General features: G+C 35.3%; 1 protein-coding gene across 1 annotated transcript in view; it reads right to left on the reverse strand.

Annotated features, from left to right (window-relative positions):
- Positions 1-27,361, reverse strand: part of plxna4 (plexin A4) — a 748,931-nt gene that overhangs the window by 95,082 nt on the left and 626,488 nt on the right. Inside the window, exons 14-22 of the mRNA XM_039761357.1 lie at positions 26,562-26,679; positions 24,858-24,994; positions 23,675-23,839; positions 17,976-18,069; positions 17,063-17,308; positions 16,271-16,417; positions 13,068-13,302; positions 12,500-12,642; positions 8,256-8,524 (exon numbers count right to left, since the gene is read on the reverse strand). Of these exons, the coding sequence (XP_039617291.1) occupies positions 8,256-8,524; positions 12,500-12,642; positions 13,068-13,302; positions 16,271-16,417; positions 17,063-17,308; positions 17,976-18,069; positions 23,675-23,839; positions 24,858-24,994; positions 26,562-26,679 (1,554 nt within the window). The remainder of the gene's footprint in view (positions 1-8,255; positions 8,525-12,499; positions 12,643-13,067; positions 13,303-16,270; positions 16,418-17,062; positions 17,309-17,975; positions 18,070-23,674; positions 23,840-24,857; positions 24,995-26,561; positions 26,680-27,361) is intronic.

A 27,361-nucleotide genomic window follows, 5' to 3' on the forward strand; every position in this document is an offset into this window, starting at 1 on the left:
AAAATGTAATAAGACGTCACAGTAAATAAGTACAAGATAAGAAAAAGTATTCTGTCTGTACAGTATTGTAGGTCAGCTTGGTACAGGTGTTTGCCAATGCAAAATCAGCAGTACTACAAGATACAAAGCCGTCATGGTGCAGGTTGCTAGTCTAAAATGCAAGAAAGTTGAAAGCACAACAGCAACATTTGTAATGTATTTATAATTGAACAAGTAAGCTTAAATCCAACTAAAATTCCACATGTATTATATATTCACTGTTTGCAACCCAGGCAGCTATGAGTAGCATTAAAGGATACCATTTTATTTAAACTGTTATACAGCTAACAATATGGGACACTGTCTTGGTTTTAAAAAAATATTCTTTATTAAAAATGTACTTGTTGCTAGGCTCATATTATTATAGACTAAGAGATCCAGCATTTTATTTCCCTAACTTAAATAAAAACTATTGAAAGTTAAACGGCACTGTTCAACTTCAACTGCAAATATTTACCAGCTGATTTCAACATAAGGGTTAAATGAGATTGGCTAGTCAAGCATTCATCAGGCTGAACAGCCAACTTCATTCAAATTCAAGAAGTCTGTGCCACAACAGGGACTTCGTGTTCAGTCATAATATCAGTGAGTTCTGCTCCATTGCTGCTCGGCGGGGAACATCCATTTCTGGATGACATGCAAATATGTAACCTCTACCTCTGTCTTACGCTTTGTCTCAGTGCTCTATCATTCTCCATGTGCTGTATTCTAAAAGATAAATTTGATTCATAATCTGATAATTCAATTTATGCTTTAGAGTATTTTGAAAACTACTCTTTGCTTTGTGATTTAAGGTTTGGAAGCATTAAGTCATAGATTTTTATTTATTTGGCAGAAAGTTCTGTTTAAATTGCATACTAACCGGATGGGTGTATTTCTGGAAAGAATTCGTTATTAATGAAAAGGGGGGAAAATATATTATATTGTGAAGACAGGAGATACTTTAACTATATTAAGGATTGAACTGATGACTAGATATTTAAGTTATTAGCAGCACCTTGCTATATTTTGTAAGTAACTACACACACACAGTATATCCATGGTGGCATAAAAGAAACAAAAATACAATTTACTTTATTATTGCAAGCATTACATGCACACTGATCATTTAAAGATAAGAACATGGATGCCTGTTTCTTTGTAAAGGGTGAAAAACAATAGAATAGCTGTCCTCTTAAAGTTCACCTGATAAGCCATCCTCCCATAAACTGACACCATAACATAATCCTTGTTTACCATTCCAAATGAGCATCCAAGTCTAGAATGATTAATCCCGCTTTGCCAACCCCTAATAATCACTTTCATCTCAAATGCCATTAAGTCACTTTTAATGAATGGAATATGCTCTTCATCAGTTGTCTAGGAGGTGCCATGTACCATTACCATGTCTATCGAGTCTATGCAAATTTCAACCTTCAGAGGACAGAGTAATAAAGAGCAATTTAGTGTTTCATTATGAACTTAGCTGGAGAGGCATTTTTCTCTCTTTTCTGTGTATGTGCAAATTTATTTTGGATGGGGTGGGTGGAGGGTATCCATCAAGCAAATGAATCTTCCCCAGGAATAGCATGGGGCAGTGAAAAAAAAATGTTTCCAATTATGTATGTACTGTATATTTTAAATAACATTTGCAATGGAAAGATGAGAGAAGAGACGGCATTCACAGTTTAATGGAATACATGACAGTGGAACTTTTGTCTGACTTACAGTAATTTGTCAGTTAAAAAGATGGAAAGAAATATCAATCTTTTGTTTAAATCAGGATAAAACTATAAGAATGTTAAAGTGTTAAGAGCAATATTCTAAAAATTTTAATTGAAACTTAAGATACCTCTATAAAAAGGTCACAATGACTGGAGTGTAATCATAATATGCATATCATTATATGTCTTGATAAATATGTCACTACTAATAACCTTAATCTTTAAAATGATTAATTTCTTAAATATATAAATTGCTATGACATCATATAATACAGAGATGCAAATGTGACATTAAGTCCGACAGATGATAATCTGTCCCCAACCCTGAAAATTTCAGTCAAGAAAGTTTCCCTTTTATTCTGACATATAACTTAGTTTGTGAAGACAAAAAAAAGGAAGAAACACAATATAGTGTACTGGCAAAATAAATACATTAATAATTTGTTTTCCAAATAGAAATATAAGTGACAGAACTGATAAGAAAAGCAGGAATGTACTCTACAAGATTTAGTCAGTGAACAATTAGCAAAGCCTGTGAATAAATAATAAGAGAATAAATATTTAAAAATCAAAGACAAATTTATTTTAATCATATAGGCATTCATGTAAAATTTCCTATAATGTTTGTTGAATGTATTGCCTTCTGTTGAACAGTTTGAGCTGCTCATTTATTTAAGTTGGCACATCAGGCTGAAGAGGCCTAATGTTCTTGTCAGTTAACCCTTTCATCATTGTTCTATCATCCTATCAGAAACTACCAAGCACAGCATTGTGGCACATTTACAGATCCTAACAAGGTAAAAATCCACAGTAGAATTCATTGCCAGAGGCAACTTGGTCTACCACCTCTTTGGCAAGGAAGCCTCATTTAATTCCCATATGAATGGATGGGATGTTTGGTATATTCTGAGCTGTCAACAGCATTACTCGTTCGCAGATTTTTTTTCAGCCTTGTAAATTTAGCCAACTAAAAGCCAAGGTGTGATATTTAGAAATAGGCCTCAAAGACATGTATTATTTCTAATTAAACATTTTCAGCCTTCACTATCATGGGCTCCAGGCCAATTAGGCAGCGTGGCTTTTGTACCTTGTAAATAGTTCTCCTGATGACTCTATGGTACGCTGGCTCACAGAACTCCTGGGTTTCTAATGCGAACATGTTTGCCTTGGCAGTGCTCAGCTATAAACTATTCAACTCAGTGTAACATTTCCATATATGGTAAGAGGGGCTCTCCAGATAGAGAACTTTTTGTAGCTATCCCATCAGAGAATGTTTATAAATATTAAATTAAAGTGAATGAAACATAACTGACCTGGATTGGTAGACCTATATTTCTATTATTTATACATGATATAAAATTGATTTACAGCAGTGCAATGTTTTCAAAATAAATTTTACTTCAGGAAATTGAATGCTTATTTAAATCCCATCTTATTTAGATGTTGTAATGCTCCCATTTATCATTTTTAATCTTTACTTTTTGGGGCATTGCATTTTTCATGTTCACACTACTTTAATTAAAAAAGGAAATTGGTAACACTTTAGTTTATATACCGCAAAACTGCATCAATTACTAACTTACTCTTATGCAGCAAGACCTCAACAAAGACTTATTTCAGTTCTAATAATAATAATGACAACATCAGCAGATAGGTTATTCATCTCTGTGCAGTAATACTGACATGATTGTAAAATGACTTGTTAATATGAAGGATTCACTGGTCAATCAGACATTTTCTAACCCGCTTAGTCCTGAACAGGGTCTAGGGGGTCTGCTGGAACCTATCCCAGCTAGCACAGGGTGCAAAGCAGGAACAAAGCCTGGACAGAGCGTCAGTCCATTGCAGGGTGAAAACACACACACACACATCAAGCACGAATTAGGGCCAATTTACATAATCTGCATGCCTTTGGACTGTGGGAGGAAACCCACACAAATATGGGGAGAACATGCAGGGAGCACCTAGGACGCGAATCCTGGTTTCCGTACTGTGAAGCAGCAGCACTACCACTGTGCCAACGTGCCTTCCTGGATTCACAGGTCTTATGCTGAATAAGAAATATCAAGAGAAATGTGTCTCACCTCAGAGCACTCCCAAGTGAAGTTTTCTTAGTTGGTCTCATTGCAGAGACTGATAAAACACTTTATTGATGCTTTATAAGTGTCACAAAGACTCAAAGAAGCCTTTGTTAAGGTCTTGTTACATATTAGTAAAAGAGTAATAGATGCATTTTTGCAGTACCTAAAGTGTTACTAACCTGTTTAGAACATGTCAATCATTTTTCTTTCAGGAAGCAATATGGCACCAAGCAATGCATCATATGAACCATTGCTTATAGAAATGTATTTCTATTCACTTCACTGTTAACTCATCATTTATGTAATATTTCCAGACGAAACAAGTTATTTTTACAAATTTATTATAACTTCCATTTAAAGCTGTCCGGAAATCTCTGATGTATGTCTCTTCAACTTACATTTTAATAACAACAGAAGGTATCAGACACTCAGATTGGAACTGAGACCTGGCCTTAAATGTTACTAAAGTGCATCCCAAATATATACAGTATACTTACTGCTTTTGCAATGAGGGCGCAAGGTATCAAAGGGGAATAAATGTGATTTTGCCTTCAGTCATTACGCCTATTGGGGGCTGATAAAGCCTTTTACATCTACATAAACCATGTTTCCAGAACAACAAGATTTCACGTAACCTAGGTACTTGTTAATAAATCTACTCTCTATATATAAATTACTAATCTTAAAAGTGCAACGATTTTATGTGATTTTTTATGTCATGTTTTTTTGTCAACCTTTAAATCTGGCTTATTTTAAAACCTACATACAGTATGTATGTTTGGTATCATTCTTTTCAGAATATGTAAAAATTGAATGTGATGTTGTTAGATTTTCAGATTCTTATTCCGTTTTTAAATTATAAACTAAAAAATATCAAGAACTCACATCCCGCGAGACGAGACTTTGTGCCAAAAGATTTACCCACTCCGGGGCCGTAAATAAAAGACAAAGAGTAAGAGCCTTTTGACAGAATGTTAGTTCACTGAATGATATTTTAGTATATATTTTTAATTATTTTTTTAACAATGAATTCACATGTGATAGTTTTATTAAAATTATTGGTAATAAAGCTCCCAAACCTACTTAGTAGAATCAGTTTGTACCCACTATTGTCATGGCATTGTTGATCATTTATAATTCACCTTCTATCACTGAAAACAAACAAATTGGCTGTAATATCTTGTACAGTGATAGATGTCTTCGGCTGCACGAAAATGTTGTCAAATGAGAGTGATTAATTAGACCTTCATTTTTCAATGCAGATTGTATTTTTGTATGTCACAAGCAATTAGGCACTCTGAGATACTGCATCTCATTGAGACTCAGAATTGTATGTGCTGTAATTTCTATGATTTTTATGTAATACCTCTAAGCATAAATATTACTTGAGGATCTTACATATTATCTGTGTTCTGTTACGTATTAATGTGATTAAAAAATGGAGCCAGAAAGTTCATTATTGTGCAATCACAGGCAATAGCCCATGCAATCACATATTTATATGAAATATTTTTCTAGAGTTAATGATGAAATTCACACTATAAAATCATAAGAGATTGACATTCAAAAGAAGATCAATAATATACTGCATAATATTTTTAGGTTTACTATAAACAGTATGCTATTACATTGCTCAAAGCTAGTCTGTTCTGGCATATGATCACTGGTAAGGAGGGTCTTCTATACCCAAAGGGCCTCCTCATCTGTCTACCACAAAACCAACCAAAAAAATATTTAATATTTGAAAATAGAAAAAAAAATGTTGTGAATTTATAGGCTAAAAAATAACAGTGAGAAAGTGTTGTTTTGTATTCGATGACATTACAGGCAACAGACAGGTGGCCGCGGTCAAACCAGAAATCTGCATGAGATTTCAATATTTCAAGTAGGCAACAAAGTGTTACATAATGATGAGAAGAGGAAGACATCTAACAAGCCACAGTCAAACTATACCAAATATATCAGGCAGTCATTTTATAAACCGCTTTGTCCTGAACAACGGGGCATTCTGGAGCTGATCCCAGCTAGCATAGGGTGCAAGGCAGAAAAAAACCCTGGACAGGGTGCCAGTCTATCACAGGACGAACACACACTAGGGCCAATTCTTAGCAACGTCAATCCACCTGACCTGCGTGCCTTTTGACTGTGGGAGGAAACCGGAGCACCAAGAGGAAACCCATGCAGACATGGGGGGAAAATATAAACTCCACACAGGGAGGACCTAAGATGGAAACCCAGGTCTAATTAATGTTGTTACAACGGAACAAAGAATACTTTGAAATAAAATAGGACAAGTACATTGTGACCGACAATAAGACATTGCTCATGCAGTACCTTGAAATAATAGTAAAATTCTTTTTAAACCCTATTGTGTGTTTTTTGTTTCAAAATGCATACTACAAAAATACCTATATAAAAACTATTACACATTCTTAACTGTTGAAGAAGCATAGACATATGCTTAGTAATTTTCTTTCCAGTATTATTATTGAATCAGCAGTACTGCTAGCATCTATCACAATGAAACTGTTCTGTTTTGCTATTATGGCAGGTCATGTCTTATTGTTTATTTCTGAAAAAAGAAAAATAGATTTCTGATGTTGCTGACCGTTGTTTTAGAATAGTAAGCCTTGGTAAACAGTAAACAAAATCTTATTATGCTTTGTGTTTTATTTAATGCATAATTTTTAGATAGATAGATAGATAGATAGATAGATAGATAGATACTTTATTAATCCCAAGGGGAAATGCACATACTCCAGCAGCAGCATATTGATAAAAAACAATATTAAATTAAAGAGTGATAAAAATGCAGGTAAAGCAGACAATAGCTTTGTATAATGTTAACATTTACTCCTCCCGGGTGGAGTTGAAGAGTCGCATAGTGTGAGGGAGGAACGATCTCCTCAGTCTGTCAGTGGAGCAGGACAGTGACAGCAGTCTGTCGCTGAAGCTGCTTCTCTGTCTGGAGATGACACTGGTCAGTAGATGCAGTGGATTCTCCATGATTGACAGGAGCCTGCTCAGCGCCCATCGCTCTGCCACAGATGTCAAACTGTCCAGCTCCGTGCCTACAATAGAGCCTGCCTTCCTCACCAGTCATAATTAAGCTGTATTTGTTAATGTATACAAGAAAAAAAAATAAAGTGTGTTACCTACAATAGGAATTTACAAACATGAGGGGTATGTTGACTGGCATCTTTACACTGGACTTTTGCACTGGATGTGTGGGAGCAGAAGCGGTTGTGCCCGGTACAGGGTTAATCCTATCCTTGTGACCAGAGCAGTCAGGATAGACTTTTGAAGTGGATTAAGCAGATAAGCATTCATTTATTGAAGTGGTCTGGATTACACCCTTAACCAGCAATTTTAATTTAGTTGGTACCTGCCTCAATACACCTCAGTGCTTAAGTCTCGAAACATAACATAATTTCTTCAAAACTTCTTAAGGTAAATCATTGTCAAAAGAGCAAGCTCCAGCATTCACTGCATTGTGTGCACATCAGGTGCCAGCCTTGAATAGGGCTAGTTTGGAATTGTCATTTATATTCGAAAAAACATCTCTGAGACATTTGGGATGACATTTCTGGGCACTATGCTGTTGCAAAACATTAAGTGGAATAATAACATTACATATATTATTAAGAAAGCTCATCAAAGAATACATTTTTTGCGACAGCTGAAGAAATTCAATCTTCCTCAAGCAATATTGATCCAGTTCAACAGCCATCATCAAGTCCATTCTGATCTCATCTATAACTGTCTGGTTTGGTGCTGCCTCTGTTTAGGCTAACGCCAATCTGCAACGCACCATTGGAGCCTGTGAAAAGATCATAGGCTGTGACTTATTGCACATTCAAGTCCTCTATGGGTCCAGGGTAAAGAAGTAAGCCGCAAAGATCACTGCTGATCAGACTCATCCAGGGCATTACCTGTTCAAAAGACTTCCATCTGGCAAATGACTTTGTGTAGTGAAAGCTAAAACAACCTGTCACCTAAAAAATTTTTTTCCACATGCAGTTATTCTGACTAATCAGGTCTGAGCATCTACTTTGTATCACTCTATACTTGCACACTGGACTACCTGGACTTTTCTTAATCCTATTTTATTTCTTTTGTATTGCCCTATTTTTTTGTATTCTGGGTCTTGCTCTTGTATGTTGCACCAGTACTATCAAGGCAAATTCTTAATACACATTAGTGAATTCTAATTCTGATTTTTGAGATGAGGAATGATAGCTGTGTCCTCACAAACACATGGAGCTTAAAGCCAAGACTCTAGATCCCAGCATGACAAAAAATGTATAGTATTACAAAAAAACAAATTTCCAGATTAAGAGTGACAAACCCTAAAACACATTCGTGAAGATGTGTGTCTTAGGAAAAATGTATTGTTAAATAAGTCCTAACATAAGCTGTAAATTATCCTTACCTTCTCAATAGTAGTTTTGGGTGGTTTTTACTCTCCAGATTTTTATCAATAAGGTCTGAAAGCAATTGCTTGAGTACATCAGTAGCATATTCCAGTTTGCTCTGCAGAACAGTCATTATCAGTGAAGCAACATTTCCACGATCCCGCATAGAGAAGCTGCGTTGGGACTCCAGAGTTCGAATAAATGACAAGAGAAAAAATTTGTTGTTGATCAGTTGCCCAAAAAGTTTAAGACCCTTTTCCACCTGGTCTTGCCTATATCCAGGGACCTAAAAAAAAGAATACAACAATATTACCAATATGTATAGCAATATTTTATCAGCTTAAGGGTTTTAATCTTTATAGTTAAAATTAAAACTTAGAACTTAAAACTGGAATTCCTGGAGAAGGGCCAAAGTTGCCCAGTAACCAAAGCCCTCTTGTAAGCCATTCTAAAAAGCCAAGGCCAAAATCAGACAAATCATATCCCTAAGCTGTTGTTTAATAATATTATTTGTCCATTTTTTAAATTTTTCAGGTTATCCCAGAATTTATTAACATTTTTGTATTTGTATGTTTATTGGTAATGTTTTCTATCATCGATTTATGTTATTATTTTTCCCCATCTTCCTCATTTTTCAGAATAAAAAAAACATTTTTCGATTTGTCTGCTCCTTTCAAAGATTGCAGCCACCTATTTCACTTTACCCAAACTGTTAACAATATTTTGTATGTCTTTTCTTTTTAATATGGTTTACCATTATTTTTGAAAAGCTGATACACAATTGATATGCTTTGGAAACTGGATGTAATCATCAAGAAATAATCTGTAAATTAAGCAACAGACAACATAATGACAGGAGCCATCTCTGAATGCAATACAACTCATTTTGCATAGATATTTTAAATGTGTTTGAAGATGAGTTGGAAAATTAGAATTTTCCCCTTTTAGCTGTTTTTGAAACTTATTAGAAAATGTTCCTTGGGTAATATTTGTAGATATATGACATACATATTGGGTTTAGCTTGTGCATCTTGCAAAAGGCATGTTCACAATCACCCAATATGGAAAAGGTTACAAAAAAGAACATAAAAAATGTTATGGTATAAAAAACAAACAGAAAAATGAATTACCATAATAATGAGGCTATGATTTTTCTCTGCAATCCAGTAAAACGCATACTGTTTTGGGTCACAAAAGAAGAACAGTAAGGCTGCTACTTCTGGGCACTTGAAACACAAAGTAAACTCAAAATAAAGTTGCTGAGGTCCATGACTATTCATCCATCTGTTATCAAACCCGCTATATCCTAACTACAGGGTAACGGGGGTCTGCTGGAGCCAATCCCAGCCAACACAGAGCGCAAGGCAGGAAACTAAACCCAGGCAGGGCACCAGCCCACCGCAGGACACGCACACACACCAAGCACACACTAGGGACAATTTAGAATCACCAATGCACCTAACCTGTATGTCTATGGACTGTGGGAGGAAACCCACGCAAACTGTCCATTGTGCCACCCTCCATGACTGGTATTTCTCTATTATTTCTTTGTAAGTAGTTCAGTGCTTATTTATTCTAATCCTACAAATTGGTGGACTGGACAGTTAAATAGAAGATTAAAAAACAGATATTTAAAAACCTAACTTTCCTTTATACTGTTAACATGCCATGTAGATAATCATTACATATTGAAGACTGCATGACAGCTCATTCAAATAGGAAAAAAATGACATTTTAATTGTGAGATAAAATCATTACAAATATAATGCTAATGGAGTTTCTGACAGGGTGGAATTATACTGTGATTTTTGACAGTTAATGACAAATAATTCAGATTACAGCATAAAAAGTGGTGATGAAAAACAGTCCTGAAAACAGCTACAATTAAAAAAAGTGATCAAGGATTAATAATGTAAATAATAATGTAAATATTTAATATGGGACCTAATAGAGAAAAAAATAAACTATTTTGTAAGAGAAGTTAAAATTGAACACATACTAAGAAATAAGAAAAAAATGGTTAAATCTGGTGTTATGTTGATGTTTGTTTTAAACAGCTTTAACCTCTGAACAATTTTATGTACTGTGAGTGGCTAGCAGGAGGTTGCCTCAAATGCCTCAAAAGGATGGCACAGGGCATCGATCCTCTTCAGGAGACCACCACAGTAGTAGTAAGACAATACCTCTGCATGTCTGTGGGACCGGGACCACTTGAGGCAATAAACTCTGGCATCCCATTTTCCCAAGATGGTACAGAGCAGGCAGCCCACTAGAGGTCAAGGGTTTCAATGTAAGCTAGGAGAGAAGCAGAAACTCGGTGGAGGACTCGAAAGAAAAAACAGTTCTGCCTGGTTGAAAGATGGCAACAAATGATCCATAATAAGGGATAACTCTGAAGAAGTTGCTTCTTTTAAATAAAAAGTCAGGAAGAACTGTGAGATTATAAAGATTATTTATTTAAAATAAAAAAACTGGCCACTTGCTGCTTTGCTGTGGATCCACTATTCCACAAAAACATACATAGACTTGTACTCTCCATCTGCACAATAAGAAACAGCATACAGTTTCAGCATGGGATGATCTTATTGTCTCATCTGTGGAGTTGCCTTGAAGCATATATACTTAATACTCACCAGTCACTTGATTAGGTACACCTTTCTAGTACCAGGTTGGAGTTGTTGCCATGTGATTGTCTGAATAGATATTTTGGAACAAGCAATTGACCAGGTGTACCTAATAAAGTGGGCAGAAAGTATATACAGTGATACCTTGGTATAAGTCTGCTTTGGAATAAGTCCAACTTGGTATATGTCCTGTTTGGACATGAAACATTTTGCTTGGTATACGACCTTTGTTTGGAATACGACTCGCGTGCTACCCTTGTTTACCTCTCTCTCGAGACAAAGCCACAACTGCCCACGAGTGTCAGTACGCCAGTTGCTAGCATTCAGTGAACAACCCGCGCTATAACTCACTGTGAATTTTCACGTGATTTTGTGCTTTTTCGTGTAAATTTGAATTGATTGTTGAAAAGTATGAAGGTGGCTTGCGTACCCGGGATGTGGCTGCTGCATACAGTATGCCAAGAACGACGGTATCAACGATTGTGAAAAACAAAGATGTTATTAAAAAGTAAAGTGAGATTAAATTTTCATTGATTTCATCTAATTGCTTTTGTATTTATGTATTTTAGTATTGAGCAGTGTTTAAATTATTTTATACAACCCCATCAATGTATAATATGCCAATAACAATAGGATTTATTTTCATGGGAATGGATTAATTATTTTCCCTTTATTTCTTATGGAAAAAATTAATCTGGTATAAGTCCTGTTTGGTATAAGTCAAAGGGTCTGGGAACGGATTAAGGACATATACCGAGGTACCACTGTATATAGTTGTGTGAGGAGGAGGAGGAGTACTACTCAATAGGAGTAAAATATGGTGTGTGTAAAGTGGAGAAAAAGATTGGCGCAGGGCAAACAGCTTACCTGGGTATACCAAGAAAAAGCCATTGTAACTGGCAATAAATATAATAAATTAAAAAAATGAAATAAAACATATCAATCTCTTTAAAATACAAATATAATTTAGGAATGTGGTGTTTTTTGTTCCTTGTTTTATTAACTATAACCTCAGCTAAAACAAAGTTCTAAAATGGTTAAAACTTTTTTTTTACCATTCACTGTAAACAATGAATTAAAATATTTTTATGTTAATTTACATGTTTGTATCTGTATGTTTTATTGTTTAAGTAGAGAAAATGTTTTAACTATTAAACACTTTTAGAGGAAAAGCAGCATTTTTATGTTAAGTGTATAAGCCTTCAGGTCAATATATGGTAAACAAGAAAAAAAAATGATCATGTAGGGGTACAAGAAATAAGGTATTAAGTGTAATTCCATGTTTATTAGGACCACAGTAATTAGAAGTGGCTGTATTATTTAAGTAATTAGGAAGAATCTCATTGTGTAATTAAAGGCATTAATTTATTTGATAAGCATAATACCAAACAGACTTTACCCAGGACATCCAAATGAAGTTGCAAATTGTTCAGTGTTTAGAAATGTGTGCAAAGCCTGAAGGTAAACACAGAAAGATGACATTTTATATTTGACAGATACTACAGTAGAGCTAATTACATGATATTTTGCAAATGAAGTAAGTGCTGCAAAGCAGATAAAATAACAGCTTTCCTCCAGTGCTTTGTGCCAAAATATTTATAATTTTCTGCTTAAAAATTTCCTTTTACTTCACTGACCTCCAGATCTCGAAGAACAGGGTGATCTTCAATCCCAGGAAAAAGAACTCTCATGGTGTAGGTACGGTAATCAAGGAATGGAATACCAGCTCCATCCAAATCACTGGTCAATTCATGAATATCAGTCTGCAATTCAGCAAAAGCTGGCATAGAGAAGACACAAAGTTTTATAATTGGAAATAAAGATAGGGGACATTCACACACCCACTCACACTGAATCATGTTCAGCCAGCTTAAATTTGTCATTTAGTGTAATACATCAGCCATTATTTTATTTGGGATCAAAGAGTTCTGAGAAGCCATTGCAATAATAAAGAGTGTAAAAATTAAAACTGCATCAAAATCTTAGTTTAAATTTTATTTAAATATAAACTTTTGAACTGTGATGCTTGTAGGAGCACAACTATTCATGTCTCCTGTAGTTGTCTTCTACTACAAAAAGTACAGAATGGAGGCATATACAATGTACAGATACTCGTAAAGTGATAGCTTATCTAACTCCTATATGCTTTGACTTCTGTAGCAGTGAGGGGGAATTATCTGTAAACAATCAGCACTGGACCTCTACCTTCTTTGCATTCCAGTGCCACCCGTGACTCCAGGTTGTCCATCTGCATCTGTAGGCGTTTGAGGGTGAGGTCACTCTCTCTTGACTTGCGCTTGTAAGCAACTAGCACTACCACAATGAAGATCATGAGCAGCCCACCAGCTCCTGCAATGCTTATGATTGCTGTGTGGCTGAGAGGGCTGTCTGAGGAAATGTGCACCACTCCAGGAGAGAACTTAATGCCACCAACATAAACCTAAAATTGAGTTAAATTAAGAGAATAGTCAATGGTTTGTTACAGACAAGCATTGAATCAAGAGGAAAAATTTGCCAGAAAAAGTGCACAGCTTGATTAAACCCTAAAATGATTAAAGTGTAGATATTTCTGTGCATACTGTATACTACAGCATTATCATTTAAAGCTAAATATAAAATGGGACAAATAATCATATATCAACAACAAAAAATAAATAAATTATTATTTTCACATGGTTTTTTAATGTTTCTTGACTTAATTATTTATTTTTTCCTTTAACATTGTTGTAAATATAATATAAATAAAAGGAATCCCCTCATTTCATTCTTTAACCTATTTAATCCAATTCATGGTGATCCATTTGCCCTAGAAATGGGTGCAAGGCAGGAAACAGCCCTGGACACGGAGCCAGTCCACCCAAATACCCTCACAAAAGGGAATATTTGAAATTACCCAATAACCTATCCTACAGTACACGTCATGGTTCAGTACCTGGAACAAAGCATAATATCAAAGTACAAGATCATCTCATATTTTATGACGTAACATTTACAACATACTTGGGAGCACCTCTATAGGGACATAAGACCATCTTAGCACCCATTCATTCCCACACTTGACCAATTTTGGTATGGCCATTTAATTTAAACTCATTGAGGATGTCAGAAGAAACTGGAATACCTGTTAGAAAAACCATGCAGACACAATTACGATGAGCAAAATCCACAAGAACAGCAAACCTCAGATGCTGAGATGCTGAATTAATGGCCTTGGCAGCATTAACTTATGCATCAACACGCTGCCTTACTGGTTTATTACTGTCTAAAAATATATCTCACGGAAACTCTGTGATGCTACATGATAGATTTGCTTTTTATTTAAATATTTATCACTTAGCTGAAGTTTGGCCATAATACCTAAATCTAACCTCATTCTTATGTCTCATAGCAAAATACCCCCGCTTCGCAGCGGCGAAGTACTGGCTTAAAATTTTTATTAAGAAGAAAATGAAACCTTTTTAAACTGAGGGAAAATATACAAATAATTATTTGTTAAGGATCTCTTTGTATGCCACATTGTCAGTTCGGCCCTCCGGTTGTAATATGACCAAGCTGTGCGCTGAGCTTACTCTTGAGCATGCAACATACAGTTGGCCATATGAAAAGTAATCTTGTTTCATATCTCACAGCTTGGATTGCTGCTGCCATAATTGGTTTGAGTTTCATGGCTTATTTCAGTTATGACAGTATTTGCAGGACTTGTGTTGAAGAGACATTCGGCATCTGTCAAGCGTTGTAAGCATACAACCGGTTTCATCGATAACTTCACATCCAGCTTTTCAGAGTTTAAACATTCATAAACATGAAAGTTCCACTACTGAAATTGTCACCTGTGAATCTAAGATGTTTAAGAGGCATTGGCGGTTGTCGAAAGGTGTAAAATATTTGGCCATTTCGGTACACTTGAAAGCGACAACCGAACAATTCAGTGGTAGCCATCAACTCACATGCAGATGCATAGGTGAAGGGCTTAAGCATTTCACTCTTATAGTGCTCCTGTGTAGTATAATTATCTCCTGCACCGTCATCAGTCCACACCTTGAACCTGTCCCAGTCATTCAATACATAAGACACAATGTTCCTCCGGATATCAAAAGTGAGCCTGATATGGCCGTGCAATATGTAACAAAGAGAATGGAAAAGGCAGGTGCCATCTCCGGGCATGGAAACCACTCCGTAAGTGACAGTTCTTTGATTGATGGTGATCACCTCGATAGACATGTTAATGGGGGTACGGTTGGAATGATAAAGGAAATGGGTACCTGAACAATGTAAAGTAAGTCTAAAATACCTACACAATAACTATAATCGTAATAAATGAACAATAAAACACCAGAGAAGCCGTGGATTAAATAAAAAGGCTGTAGTTATCAGCAGGGAGACGTGAATCCCGTGGCGAAGCAAGGAAGGGAATGTAGGGACTGGAGCGACGGATGGCCTTATATAGGCAGGCAGCCAACAACGTGGGAGGTGTTGGGATGGGGGACCCAAAGCCGCCTCACACGGTGACCGAGCTGCAGGCTATGGACGTATATATGTACGTAAGTAGGATTCAGTTAGCGTTGGGAACCCGCGTACCAAATTTCTTGAAGATGGGCCCATAAGTAACAAAGCCCGTTGAAAAGTTCAATTTGGCGGCCGACAGTGGCATCATCACCACCGAAATAAGTACGTACATTGGTTTCAGTTAGTGCAGGGAAGCCGCCTACCAAATTTTGTGAAGATGGGGCCATAAATAAGAAAGATTAACATGGCGGACGTTGTCGACCGTTATTCGTAGAATTTTGAAATGTAACCTGCTTAACTTTTGTAAGTAATGTGTAAGGAATGAGCCTGCCAAATTTCAGCCTTCTACCAACACGGGAAGTTGGAGAATTAGTGACATTGGAAACTTCAATATGGCGGCCGACAGTGGCATCATACCACTGAAATAAGTACGTACATCGGTTTTGGTTAGCTCAGGGAAGCCACCTACCAAATTTCGTGAAGATGGGGCCATAAATAAGAAAGTTCAACATGGCGAATGTTGTCAACCGTTATGACCGTTACGCGTAGAATTTCGAAATGAAACCTGCTAAACTTTTGTAAGTAAGCTGTAAGGAATGAGCCTGTCAAATTTCAGCCTTCTACCTACACGGGAAGTTGGAGAATTAGTATTGAGTGAGTGAGTGAGTGAGTGAGTGAGTGAGTGAGTCAGTGAGTCAGTGAGGGCTTTGCCTTTTATTAGTATAGATAATAAATGTTGTATTAACAAAAAAATTGCTGAACATGTTATTAGAAGATATATTTAGTTTTTATGTTGATATTTCTTACCTAAACCTGTATAATACTAAATCATGAAAATTCCCATTCCTACTATCATTATTTAAAAAGAAAGTTGATATATGATATGTTACTAACATACTCACCTGCACCTTATGTCTTCCAGTAAGATTAGGTGATTCGCACAAAAGTTGAGTATCAGACACTGTCAGAGTACATGGCTTTTCCCCAATAAGGACTGTGTATTTCAACCTGGAATTTCCACCAGAAGCATGTGGTAGGAAATTTCTTCCCTGGAAATTTGAATTATGCAAAGGTGTGAATCAATGAAAACAATTTTTAATAGTACATGTACCTCTTTGCCTTAAACCTTTGTAATCAATTGAATCATGAAAATGAATGTCAAAGGCGAGTTGTATCTTTGAATACACTGTATAATTAATTATAATATAACATTCTCAAATCAACTTAATCCATTTTAGGATCATGGATGTAATTAATTATGCAATATATAAGTAACAGAAAAATAAAATGACTGATTTTTGTAACAATAACACTGCAGAATATGAAAAATACTAATACTAATATGAAATACCAAGTCAGGCTTTGGAATAGAGGTGGCTTAATTAGGCTTTTACTGTGGACTTTTTGTACATTTTTTCCACACATTAAACATCAGATATTAGCACCAAAGTGTACCTTATGATTCTTATTTCATAATAGAAAAAACGGTTAACACTTCCTAAATTGGCTTTTATTGTGTATTATGGATAAAAACATGATAAGCAGTATGTAGCACTAAAATATGTCAGGGACAACTATAAGTATAATACAATATCCAACAACAATATCCTAACGTTAATCATAATTTTAGAAAGAAAAAAACTTAACGGTGTAAATAAAAAAACAATTACATAAGAAGAAAAGTTATTAGTTACTTTTAATATAATAGGTGATCCTGGTTTCAATTCCAAAACTCCAGATGGACCCCAAAGGTCGAACACAGGATTTGGATAAAAAATGAAATTAGTATTATTCAATATGCTCAGGGATTGCACATTGTCTAAAATGAAGCCAAATTCATCTGGTCGCTCTGTCACATCAGCCATATGATTTGAGCTTGGACTAACAGCAAGTTCAGGCGCTTGGCATATCATGGAAGTGGCACTCTGCACTTCACAAGTCTGAAAACAGAAAGAAAATCCATACTTATTTCCAAATTCTTTTTTTTCATGTTTACACTTTCAGTTTAGAAATTGATATTCCCATCTTTCAGTGACATTTAATTTTCTGGCTCTGTGCTTTTCTTGCTAGTATCTGTCCATGCTCAGTCAGTGTACAGATCATCTGGCTTTACTGTACTGCATTCACTAGCTTCAATACATTTCATTAAACTGTTTATAGTTGATTTGAACTTTGTAAATTGCTTTGCACTGTTTGTTATGAAATGCTATACAAAATCACTAGGAATCCAGTAACTTTGTGGCTTATCTCCACTAGGCCACTAATTGATTTAACACCTTTATTTCAGCGAGGAAAATACTGGTCGTATTTAACATAAAGTAGAGCAAACATTTCTGTCATACATTTGTAAATACACACCACTGAAGCTGAGTGGTCTTTAATCTTTTTGAATATGTCACAGACATGAACCTATAACCTGAGAAATCTGATAGCACCCACTTAAGCGTTCCTCATATTCCACAGCTCATTGAATTCTTGGTTTATTGGGCCAATGAATGTGTCCTCAGAGAACAATGTGTTTTCAGATTTCTCTAACCCAAAAATCCTTCTTGAACTTTTCAGCACTTGACAGTACCAAGTTCCCAGGCTCGGGCTAACAATACTTACATTGACGGTCTCCACTTTGTTGTACTTGGCTCTGATCTGGGGATTTTGAATGATATCCAGGTTGGATCCAAAAACGATTACAGGTGTGTTGCCACTAAAAAATTAAACGTAAGACAAATATTTAAATCTGTAAATATGTAAAAAATCAAGTTTATTTGAAAACTTCTACCAAAACATCTACCAAACTATAGTTAGCATATATTTTTATTTGATGAAATTATTTTCTATTTTAGAAATACCTGAAAAAATTTACTACATTAATAAATATAGTTTTAAATATGATTCACCTTTTTCAATATTTTTAATTCATTATGAAAAAAACATAACATAACTCTGTTATCTGTTGTTTTTACTCACAAACTAAAAACAAAGATTAAAATTTTCATAATGGGAGAAAAACTGTGAGCCAACAGTGTACTACCCATTTTATATCACGTGTAACCAGCTTGATTTAATGCAAGTATTCAGTTTCATTCAACAGGCTATCACACATTTTTACTGAATGAATACATCTAACCCATCTGAAATTATATGGTTTATCTTTAAAGATATAAACATCAAAATTTTATTTGTTTTCTACACTAATGTTGTTCACACCTCTAATTTTAAAGGGCAAGGATTTAGATTTATGATAAAAGTGAGACCTTCAGTAAAACTAGATAATCTAAACCAAAACTTGGAGGTTTTGCTTAAACACCAGCAATTCATGAAATTCTGCATGACAGCACATTTTAATTAATGAGCAAACTAGAACATTTGAAGAATTTTGACCAGAGCAGGCCATTCAGCGCAACAAGTTTTCAGTCGCATTCACCTAATTTCTCCAAAATGACATCAAGTCAAATGTATATTATCCTCTTCATGTTGTTCTAATATGCTGACCTGCAAGATTACTGCTCTTTATTTCTTTTTTCATTATTACTGCACATCTAATAGGTTTGGATGTCTCAAGAACTTGATTGATTTACAATTTTTACCATTTAAATGCTAATATTTTATGGGCTCACGTTTCAGTTCTACCACTGTTTGTTCCAATTATGTGAGGAGACTTAACCTTTTTCTGAGTCAGTGTGGCTCAACTTCACAGGTGTCAAGTTATTAGCATATCCAGGAATATTTTGGTGGACAATCTTACTCTCTATCTGAATTTTTGGACCATTAATGGGATGAGAAATTGCTTTCTAGTAGACAAAGTGAACGTTAATAGTCTCATTAGAAAAAGAAACCTCTTTATTATCTGCCTCTAAAGGTGCACATAATATCCTCTGTAATTTCACTGAAGAAGAGCTGCATGAACCGTAGGTCACATTTTCTTTGTGTCTGCCTCTCAGTTAGTTTAGTAAATTTAGGACTAAAATTTACATAATGACTCATTTGAAAAATACAAGATAAGGCAAGGTTTAAGTAGATAATAATTGATTCTTTAGTCTAGGATGTAATTTTTGAGGCCATATCTAAGGAGCAAAAATGTAATACAATTCAGCCATAAATGGTAAGATATCATAGAAAAGTGAAAATGTAAAGGCACTCTAATAGATATAATGATTTAGAAACTATTTTTAAGTTGTGCTATAGGATTTGAACATTTCCTAAAATAAAAGGTGGCAAACATGCTGCAACCTGCTTAACTGTGGAGGACTGAGCACATGCCAGTCCACTGCACCCTGCACTTATACTAGGCTGAACTGGAACTGCCAATTAGTCCAATTAGGCTGACACACATACTGTATCTTTAGGGAATGTGGGAGGAATATGAAATAAAGGGAAGCACAGACAGAATTAACACACTTCACAGAGAAAATAAGTGGGAAAAGGATTTGAACCCAGAAGGAATGATCAGCAGTGCCAACCTACTGCACTTCACTTATAAGTAAAGGTGACAAATAATATTAATTGTATACTGCATATAGATATGTACCACTGTTTAAAATGAAATTATCCTTAACTTTGCACTAATAAAATCATATAGGTTATATTATGAAGCCTCCTAATAAATGTAAAACAACTCACACCAACACAAAACACTTTTCCATAGTCATCCTACAGTCCCATCAATAGTTGTTGCATGTCCAATGTGTTTTCTGCAGTTGATTATGCTTACAATCTTCCCATGGTTATGAATTCTATTGTACGTAACTTTATAACAATTTACCACCAACTTTCTAAGCCCACTACTCCCACTCTTGTTCTGATGGGGTCCAGGGCCCATCCTAACTAATCTGGCTACAGGACAGGAACTACTATATATATATCTTATATATCGGAATGTCTGACACCTTATATTCCAAATCGTAACCTCAGATCCTCAAATGAGTGTCTCCTTAGAATTCCAAGAACAAAACTTAAAAGAAGTGGTGAGGCGGCCTTCTGCTGTTATGCACCTAAAATCTGGAATAGCCTGCCAATAGGAATTCGCCAGGCTGATACAGTAGAGCACTTTAAAACACTGCTGAAAACACATTACTTTAACATGGCCTTTTTATAACTTCATTTTAATCGTAATTTAACTTAATCCTGATACTCTGTATGTTCAATTCATCATAACAACTATTCATGGTGGCTCTAAAATCGGTACTGACCCCTACTCTCTTTTCTGTTTCTTTTTCCGGTTTCTTTGTGGTGGTGGCCTGCGCCACCTCCACCTACTCAAAGCTTCATGATGCTCCAACAATGATGGATGGATTAAAAGGCAGAACTCTACGTGACCATCATCATCATCAAGCCCTTCCGTGAGAACCCTAAATCCAAAGAGGACTGTTTCATTTATGTTAGGTAGAATGCCCAGAGGGACTGGGGTATCATGGTCTGGAATCCCTACAGATTTTATTTTTCTCCAGCCGTCTGGAGTTTTTTTGTTTTTTCTGTCCCCCCTGGCCATTGAACCTTACTCTTATTCGATGTTAATGTTGATTTATTTTTTTATAATTATGTCTTTCATTTTTCTATTCTTTAATATGTAAAGCACTTTGAGCTACTGTTTGTATGAAAATGTGCTATATAAATAAATGTTGTTGTTGTTGTTGTTGTACTACCAACTTTGTAGTACTCCACCACCACTGCACCTATCATGCAGCATTTTTATAGATTTAAAGAGTCATTAATATCACTTGCGGAGAGTATGATGAAATTCTTACTTGCACGATACCAGGCTAATTTCAAGTCAGCAGTTTACCTAAAATGTACATCTTCAACTGTAATGATTAAAATGTTATGCCCAAAAAAAAACCCATACAGATACAAGAAAGCATCCACGTCTGGGATTGAAATCAAAACATGACATTTTATATTATTGCTTTTTCATTACTTATTTCATTTTTTTTAAGTTCTCTGCATATTTTGAATTAAATTTCATACATTATCTAAAATAAAATCAGTTATTTATTAACAGTCAGCCAGCAGTTTTCTAGACCTGACATCAATTGAAATCTTTGTTGTTGTACTGATTTCATGTGATATTTATGCAAATATATCACAGTCCTGATTTGGGTTAAGAGTGTTTAGGGGAATATATATAGAAAGTGGCAGAGAGGATGGACTGACATCCCAACTAGAGGGAAGAACAATTCCCTACTCAGCCAGGTGGCCATAATGGAGAGAACACAGAAATGGAGGGCCAACCTTGATCCTTGATGAGTCGGGATGAACGAATAATGGATGGGCAGAGGGAGGTTGGATATTGTGAACAATTCTTTCCTCAGTGTGACAGGTGGCAGCATTCCTCTGGCTTGCTTTCAACTGGGATATTGACATAGGTTGCATGGGAATTGTATTGCAGAAGTGCAACCCTGTTGAGGTCCTTGGGTACTGCCAGGGGGTGTTGCGGAAAGGGGAACCTACTTTGTTCAGCTTACTTGTGCCCAGAGATGCAATATTGTGGCAGTGGAAGTATGCCTGGGCCCACATAAAAGGAGCTACTCTGCCTCATCTAATTGTGTCATAGTTGGAAGGAAGAGGACAACGCTTAAAAAGAAGGAGGTGAAGGAGATGGAGAGTACTTATTGGACTAATTATACTGTGCTAGACTGAAGTAAGCCTGTTGGGGTACTGTCATTAAATAAATATCATTTATTTGAACATGGAACTGCTTTTAGTTGAATTGTGTCTTGTGTTTGGGGCTCGGTGGTGCACCCTAGTGGTTATGCATAGTAGTGTTAATTGTCTAAGAATGGTTGAAATCTAAGTAACCAACATAGACCTCAGCATTAACGTTTGGAGAGCCCCTATACAATGTATATGTCTTTGGTATATGCCATTTGGTGTGGCATTCGTAAAAGCAGTGTTAATATATGTGAAGTGCCATGCACTGGATTGGAATGACAGACATAACAACGAAATAGACACACAGATAGTTACCTTTTTATTAAGCTGGAGATAAATACATATATCTTATTGTAATTTTATTAATAAGAAGTGTTTCAAAAAATTCTAAAGTGTCTTCAATGAAAATGTGCAAATAATATACATTAAAACTATATATCTGTTTAATTTGTTGAAATAAGAATTTAATGATTATGCATATACACTGAATAATGTATGATTATGTGCTGTAAAGGCTTGTGTCCTGAATAATGCTTGATGCCACAAAGATATCCCCAGACTTAGAAAATGGATGGATGGATAGAGGGATGTGACAAATGAATAGAAGTGGTGGGGAGTAGATGAATGGCCTGAGGGATAATATGATAGAATCAAGATTAGTACAATTGATATAGAAAGGTGGAAAATACCACAAGTTATAGTCAGGATGAGGAGAGAAAAGGGAGAAAGTCTTTAGGTTACATTTGAAAGAATCCACCAAACAGAATTCATTAATAGACTTAGAGAAAAGGGTCTAGAGAGTTGGACCCACAAAGCTCAAAATGCTTTGTCTCAGAGTTCCTGTTATGTGGTTTCAGAAATTTCAATCAAAACTTTTTCATTTATAAATTGTTTATATATAACGGTTTGTCTATTAAGAAGCTTATTTTAAAGAGACGATGTTTTAGGAATGAAAAATAATTCATTTTATTATATGCAGAGATTATTTCCATGTTGACAAAATAAAAATAGAAGGTCTGAGAAACACTCTTTCAGTTGTATAGCTATCATATGATTTCATCAGACCATACAACCAAAATATTTTGTCTTTTTTATTTTTAACGAGTAAATAATATTTCACAATTTTTTTCTTTTGCATCTGTACACTGATACAGCTCTTCACTAATTCCATATTATTATCATTATCATTATTATTGAACTTATTTAACATTACTTAATTTAATTCACAGCCTCAATTAGAAAGAGATTTAGACGATACTGTGCCCTTTGAGGTCTGGATTTCAGAATAACTAATCGAAAGGATAAGCACATATACATATTTTAGCAATTTCATATTAATGAACTCATTAAAGTGGAATGAATGTTGCCTTTCTACATTTTGAAAAAGGGTGAAAAAAACCTTTATAATGTGAAATAAAAAATTTTATTCAAGACATCTAGTAATCATCAACCAAAGCATAATTAATTAAATGAGTGAGTACGTTACAGAAAGGTCAGGAAATAATGCCTAAGACTCTATTTTACAATGTATCAACCCTTTTAATAATCAAATTTCTATAGTGCAACATTTCCAATCAAATTTGGATTATGTAACTGAAGCTAATTGTTAATAATGTAACTGACACAAACTGCATGTGAGTAAATATAACACCTTTCTATACCTGACAATGCTCCACTCTGGCTCCAGTTTAGTGATAGTGGGGTCTTCTACATATTCAAATTGAAGTTCCTTGTGAATTTTGGCCCTGTCAACACTTACTGACACACTTACATTCCCACATCCAAGGCAGGCAGGGGTTTTGCAAACAATTTCCTTAGCTGCTCTCCTAAAAGACACAAAAAATATATAAGCATTCAGGCTATATTGATATATAAAAACCAACTGACATGAAGATACAGTATTCACTGACTGTCTCTTGTACAGCGCCCCTGGAACAATTGCAGGTTAAGGGCCTTGCTTAAGGGCCCAGAAGAGTAGGATCTCTTTTGACAGTGTCGGGGATTTGAACCAGCAACCTTCAGGATACCAGCGCAAATCCTTAGCCTCAGAGCCACCACTCCACCCTTAAATGACAGCACAGTAGGGAGCTCTCCCTATCAGCTATAGGTTACAGTGTCATCCCAAAATGTGCCACTTTTACAGTACAATACCTTCAAGTATTAATGTAAAAGTCAAACTGGCAACTTTTGGAGTATACTCAAGTGATTTGCATTTGGACATAAATTCTATACCATCTTTATAATTATAAGGTGCCACACACGTACGAGTAGGAGGAAGCTGAGTGGACTGAAAGAAGGTAATTCCACGCCAGGTCAGAGGGCGGTGGGACACGCTAAACCTTTCTATATTTTCTCTGTAGGCCAAACACAGGAAAACCTGCCTGATTTCTCAAACAAGACAACACTTTCGGTTCCGGGGCCAAGAGTGACATCATTTCCTTGGATGGCCTTTAAAGCCTCCATCTTTGCCACTACACATCAGTTCATATTGAGAACTTCACCTGAGCACATCTGTGCAAATTCAGCTAACCTTTGCAGCTAGGTACAATATATCGGTGGCTGCCCTAAATCTTTTTGTGTGTCCGAGGGTGATTACTTTCACAAAGGGTAAAACCTTATTTTCAATTCTTCACCCAAATTTTTCACATTATCTAATGAATCTCTGATGGGTCATCCAGTTTCTACAGTCTACTGCCAACATTTACTTAAACCAAAGACATAAGTGTTAAATTGCAGCTCTAAATGAAAGTAATACTGAAACCTTCCAAGATTCTTGTTCAATCAAACTGTGTGCTCCTACATTTTTGTGTTTTTGATTAATACCTTTAGGAAAATATACCATACCTATGATAAATGCACATCTGGTCTTTAAACATAATCTGCACTTTACTTCCTGCATCTAGATTACTTCCAGTAATGGTGACAGTTGTGCCCCCAGACATTGGCCCTCTGCTCGGTTTCAAGTCCAGAAGATTGGGAATCTGTAATAGAACATTTCAATTACTTGAGACTTTTACATTGATGATTCATGTGTAAGTACAAAAACAGCCTATACCCAGATCTAATAAAATTGTGTATTATACTGTAAATAACAAGTAAATATAAAAATAAATACTACAAGCAATACTATAAATGATTTTGCTAATTTAAGGTAGGCCCCAAAATCATGCAATGAAAATTTTCTTGTAAATCCTCTCTGGACGCTTCTTTAATAAAATGAACATATTCCACTTGGGCCAGTAATCTGACTATGAGCTCTTGCCAAAAACACACAATCCAGACATGCACAAAAAGACTTTGTATCATGGGCAATAATGAAAAACAATTACTGTATGTCATCCCTGCTATAAGCCCACCAATTGTTAATGTACTGTATCTTTTAATGTTAATTTTTTCCTAGCAGTACTTTACCATGCCTTGAAATGCAATATTCTACAGAATAACAATTATTTACAATTTCACCACATCACTTACTGTGACTAAAGATAATAAATACCCTCAAATATTGTATGTTAATATTTATCTCAGATATTAAATTGGGCATGGGTTTCAGCTCTATACATAAAAAACTTTTATCGTCTAATTTATACATTCTAAACTTTCTACTTTACTGGACTGATCGCTCATTTAAAGCCACATGTAATACCTTAATAACATCCCTCCACAGCTCAGCTTCATTATTGATGCTTGGGTAAAGCTATTCACCATGTTTACTGGTTTTGGGTCATGGTTAGTGGTGCATGGATTATCTCTTTTTATGAACTGCACCCATCCAATCAAATTCAAAGTATATTTAATTATAGCCTCATCTGAAACACACTCATACTGTGCATTAAGAAACACAAGTTTAATCACAAATTATATTATAGGCTATCAAATTAGACAGACACTGAATTCATCTCAGAATTACAATTTAAAAATACCATTATAAAATGACATCCTTTTGAAATGAAAATGAATGCAATTAAAAAAAGTTCATTGGGTGCTAAAGGGAAATTAATCTCAGATTTGGTAGTAGTTTAAGCTATTGCCAAATGTCCTGTTCACTGATTTTTATTGCTTATAGTAGTAACTATACTTCACATTTAAAGGAGGAGAGGTAAAAGAAGCTTATCAAGAAAGCCTGCTCCATTGCAGGTGAATCCTTGACACACTGCAATCTGTTTTAGAAAAGAGGATGATGGGAAAATTGGATGCCATCATGAAAAATCCCATCATCCCCTCAAGGACGCGCTCTCTTGGAGCACTTTAGCTACAGGCTCATTCCACCATGGTCTGCCAACTACAATCAGGTAATTCAATACTTCCACCTGATGTACACACTAATTTAATTTTTCTTAATGTATTTGTTTATTTCTTAATCAATTGATTGAATTGGGTGTATTAGTTGTGCTGTGAGCCTGTATCCTTGTTTTTTTATGTTTCTGCTGCTGTGTACTTCTGAATTTTTCCATAGGATTAATAAAGTGTACCTAATTATCTAATCCAATCTAAAAAAGTTATCAATACACAACTTGATGTTACAGATGCCTGGTTAATCATACTTACCACAAAGTAATATAAATGATACGACTGCGCCGTAAATTCTAGCCTGCATTCTCCGACACAAATTTTCACATACCCAGCATATTGACTGTGCTGGGCTTTCCCCATCTCACATACAATCCTTAAAAAAATAAACAAATAAATAAAAACCATGACCTTCAGAAGTTAATTCTTTTTTAACAAGATGTGGCACACTAACATTTAAATTGTATGAAGATTATTTAAATGTAGTATTGCATTAGTTGAATATTTCATCATTACTAGTGTTTTTAATCTTATCTACATTTGCTTTGTTTATCTTATTGATTTCTCTTTTAACATAAAATGTGTAATATGAGCAGAGAACACACATTAACTTTATTATTATATTATTAATAATTTAAAAAGATGCTTATAGTTTTCTTTTTAAATCAGTTCAGTAAATGTGCAGCAACCCCAGTGTTTATTGTACACTTTGTTAAGTTAAAAGTATTACCAGTCTTTCAGTTTCTGACCTTTCTTACTGAGATGTGCAGGGATAATAAACTACGAGCCTGTAAAAGAAGACAAATATGCTCCTAACATCTCTTGCTGCAACTTAAACTTATATAAAAATTATCTGGGATATACACTAGGAATACATATTTCCTCTCTTATCAGTACAGTATGTGATAGGGCCCAGACAGTCTTTACAGAACAGCATATAACAAGATCTTTAGATATTCAAAGAAGGTTTTCTTTCAATAAGTGGGCTTCCACAAATAACTGACCTTATTTATTCCATAGAGAGTATGTTAGGAATACATCTGCCATCAATGAGCCTC

This window comes from Polypterus senegalus, chromosome 8 (assembly GCF_016835505.1).
Source record: "Polypterus senegalus isolate Bchr_013 chromosome 8, ASM1683550v1, whole genome shotgun sequence".
Lineage (NCBI taxonomy): Eukaryota > Metazoa > Chordata > Cladistia > Polypteriformes > Polypteridae > Polypterus > Polypterus senegalus.